Source organism: Theropithecus gelada, unplaced genomic scaffold (assembly GCF_003255815.1).
Source record: "Theropithecus gelada isolate Dixy unplaced genomic scaffold, Tgel_1.0 HiC_scaffold_4609, whole genome shotgun sequence".
NCBI lineage: Eukaryota > Metazoa > Chordata > Mammalia > Primates > Cercopithecidae > Theropithecus > Theropithecus gelada.
In genome coordinates this window covers 1-3369 of record NW_020261188.1, presented here as the reverse complement: position 1 = coordinate 3369, position 3369 = coordinate 1, and the positions used below count along the sequence as shown (strand labels likewise).

The 3369-nt window shown below is 47.0% G+C and overlaps 1 protein-coding gene across 1 annotated transcript; it reads right to left on the bottom strand.

The window, feature by feature from the left end:
- Nucleotides 1–408: 408 nt before the first annotated feature.
- On the bottom strand, nt 409–3367 carry TMEM167B (transmembrane protein 167B; the record flags this gene model as incomplete). The annotated part of the gene is made up of 2 exons (XM_025374485.1): nt 2632–3367; nt 409–601 (listed from the first exon to the last, which is right to left on the bottom strand). Coding segments are annotated over exons 1-2 (203 nt in total), but the record flags the coding sequence as incomplete, so codon positions are not given.
- Nucleotides 3368–3369: the final 2 nt, after the last annotated feature.

Genomic DNA, 3369 nt, shown 5'->3' with positions numbered 1-3369 from the left:
AGACAGGGTCTCACCTTGTCACCTGGGCTGGAGTGCAGTGGCTCCACCATGGCTCACTGCAGCCTCAACCTCCTAGGCTCAAGCAATCCTCCCACCTCGGTCTCCTGAGTAGCTGGGACTACAGACACGTGCCACCATACCTGGCTAATTTTTGTATATTTTGTAGAAATGGGGTCTCACTGTGTTGCCCAGGCTGATCTACAACTCCTGGACACAAGCAATCCTCCTGCCTTGGCCCCCCAAAGTGCTGGGATTATAGGCATGAGCCACCACACCCAGCAAATTTTAACATTTATCTCTTCCCTCAACTTTGGAGAATGATTAATTTTACAGACTCTCAGACCCAATCTGAGGGGTTGTTTTCTAAAAATGAAACCAAATACAGTCCCAGCTCACTGTACTCCCTACTTTGTAGCTCCACACTGTCCAGAGATGGCAGTCTCTTCTCCCTGTCCAGACATGGCCTCACCTTTGTAAAACACACCCCAAACACCCTTCTTCTCTGATAGCAGCCAGGTTTTGAGACGAGGTACTTTCTTGAAGTAGGCACAGGTGCAAACAAAGAGCAAACCAAACACCAGAATCCCATCCAAGGAGTACACTGTTAAATAAAAAAGAAAAGAACACCTTAGGTACTGATCTAGCGTGGGACCTGTGATCCTGCCTGAGAACTCTAAGGAAGATAGCGTGTGACATAATAACAAAATAATAACCCCAACAGGCAGTACCAACACTTGACAAGAGGGAGCCAGGATCCTGGGACTAACAAGATTAGTTTACTGTTCCCAAAAATTGCTTGTAGGAGGAAGGAGAATCGATTGAGCCCAGGAGTTCGAGGCTGCAATGAACTACGATCATGCCACTGCACTTAAGCCTGAGCAACACAGTGAGACCCCAACGCAAAAAAAATACATTTTTTTTTACATCCCCTTTACTAAAATGTCACTGGTCCCTCCCCTCACCTCTCAAGAAGTAGAAATCCTGGGCAGAAATTAGCATCGCAAGAATAACTAGCATTGGCAATAGATTGAGACATACGAATCCTTAGAGACTCAGCACAGAAAATTTAACATGTTCTTGTTATAAATCACTCATATGATAAAGGAGAGCTAGATATGTAGCCAAATCTGTCAGATGTGCAACTGTTGGTGAAGAATACGTTAAGGCTAAAAGTAAAGCTTAATGAAAATTACAAGAGTGAGAATGTACATAACTACAATTTTCCTATCAGTATCTTACACTTTATGCATGATATTCTAACAAACCGAATTTCTGCCAGAATAATAACAGATTTTTCTAAAACAAAGAAAAAGTATCTAAGGCTTCAACATAGAAAGCTTCAACTTCTTAGCTTTGTTTCTTAAATATATAAACCAAGCTCATTTCTTGTACAGGTAATCACAATGAATCACCTAATTGCAAAAAACGAGAAGATACTGAACCACAAAATGGGGGAAAAATGACTAAAATTTATTCAGCAATTACCGTGTCAAACTGCTGTCTTACTTCCTGGTTCAGATTCTGTCTTCCTCTGGTTAATGTCCCTTTTCTTACTGTGCCTAGTATCCTGAGACCTCTGACTTCCCAGAAAGCTCCAAATGAATATTCTATATAAACAGTGTCTGCCAGTTCTAACCACACTATCTACCTCTCTCCCTCCAGTAAAACTGTCTCACAGCTGAGTGTCATTAAGAAAGGGTCCAGTAAATTAACACATACACTAAGGTTTTCTGAGGAACTATACCTTTACGTGCTACCCTTTTTCTCTCATAAGTTTCTGCAGACAATGGCAAAATTCACAAGGAGGTTAAATTCGAGTCTTCAATGCCAGGTCTATGGACAAAGTACTTTTGAGAAATGCTTTCCGGAGCCCCTCAAATCATCGTAATGCCTAAAAGGCTTTCTCTTCTCCTTTCCTCTAAGGTTGACGCTAAAAATCATGAAGGCCCTCCTTCCTGTCCTCCTCTGGAATTCAGAATTCATATCTATAAAGTTTTTGAAGAGGCCTGGAAAATGAGGTCAGATAAACAGGGTGACAACTGCCTCATCATCTAGAAGAGGCAGTGTCTAAATCCACCCCTTTCAACACTAGTCAGGGTCTCCACGTGAGATCACCCCGCCAGGACTTTAAAATCAAAAATCTTTCTGGCATTTTTCCATAACAAGAACCTTTTGTGGGGTCTACATTCATCAGCACCCCCAAAACTGTGAGGTCTGATATTCTATGTGATTTATTGGCCCTCTCCACAAAACTACGGTCCGAAAGTATGAGAACGTAGGGGGCTGGGAGGAGGAGCCTCTCTCTTCCCTGGGTCGAAATAGCAGCAGTACCTCTGGGACTGACCTCTCCAAGGGCCAGAAAGAACCAAAAAAAAAAAAAGAAAAGGGAAAGCAAAGGATAGGGATAATAACTCGACGTATGAGCATAAGAGGCACTGGGGGTCCTAGATGAATATGGGAAGGGGGAACCGGCGGAGAAGGATAGGGGTACAGAAGTTAGGGGCGTCGAGAGCCCAAGGGGGGCCGGGCTGGGAGGGGGCGGGGAGAACGACTACGTCAGTCCCGAGCCCGCCCGCCACGTTTTCCCTTCGTCCTTCACTCCCACCCTCCGCTCAGGGCATCGGTTCTCGCCGTTCGTCATGGCGGCTGGCCCTGGACCTGGGTAGGGGGTCCGGGTTCAGTGGTGATAGCCGCGGAGGTGAGGGAACTCGGCAGCCGCTTGACACTTCCCGATCCGGGCCCAGGCGACTGGAAGAAGCCGAGTACGCAGGAGCAAGGGCCGAGAGGCGAGCGCCGAACGCTATCAGGAGTGGCTAGCCGATTGTCGAGCTCGGGAAACAGCGTGTTTACGTAGGTTAAGAAGAACGCTATCCCGGAGGCTTCCTACTTGGCCATGATAAGGAAATCTTTTTTGCGTGCCCCTGAGGGCGTAGTGCTGGGGCTGGCCCGCGTCGGTGTGTTTGAAAAGGTAAAGGCTTATAGTTTTGTAGTTTATTTTGCGCCGTGGCGGCTGTTGTGTGTAAGCAGCAGCCCACCTATAAGGTTTTCATCGTCGTGGGCTTCCACTTGAGAGAACTCCAGCACCGCGGGTGAAGAAGCCGCACCTGCGGCCTCGGTGACTGCCCTTGAGCGGCTCTTCCTTACTCCGGATGGAAATGTAGTTAGACTGCGTCTGAACGTTCCAAATGAAATGAGGAACCTTTAACAAAAACAAGTCGTGGCCGGGCGCGGTGGCTCACGTCTGTAATCCCAGCACTTTGGGAGGTCGAGCAGGCGGATCACCTGAAGTCGGAGTTCGAGACCAACCTGACCAACAAGGAGAAACCCCGTCTCTACTGAAAATACAAAAGTAGCCGGGCGCGGTGGCGC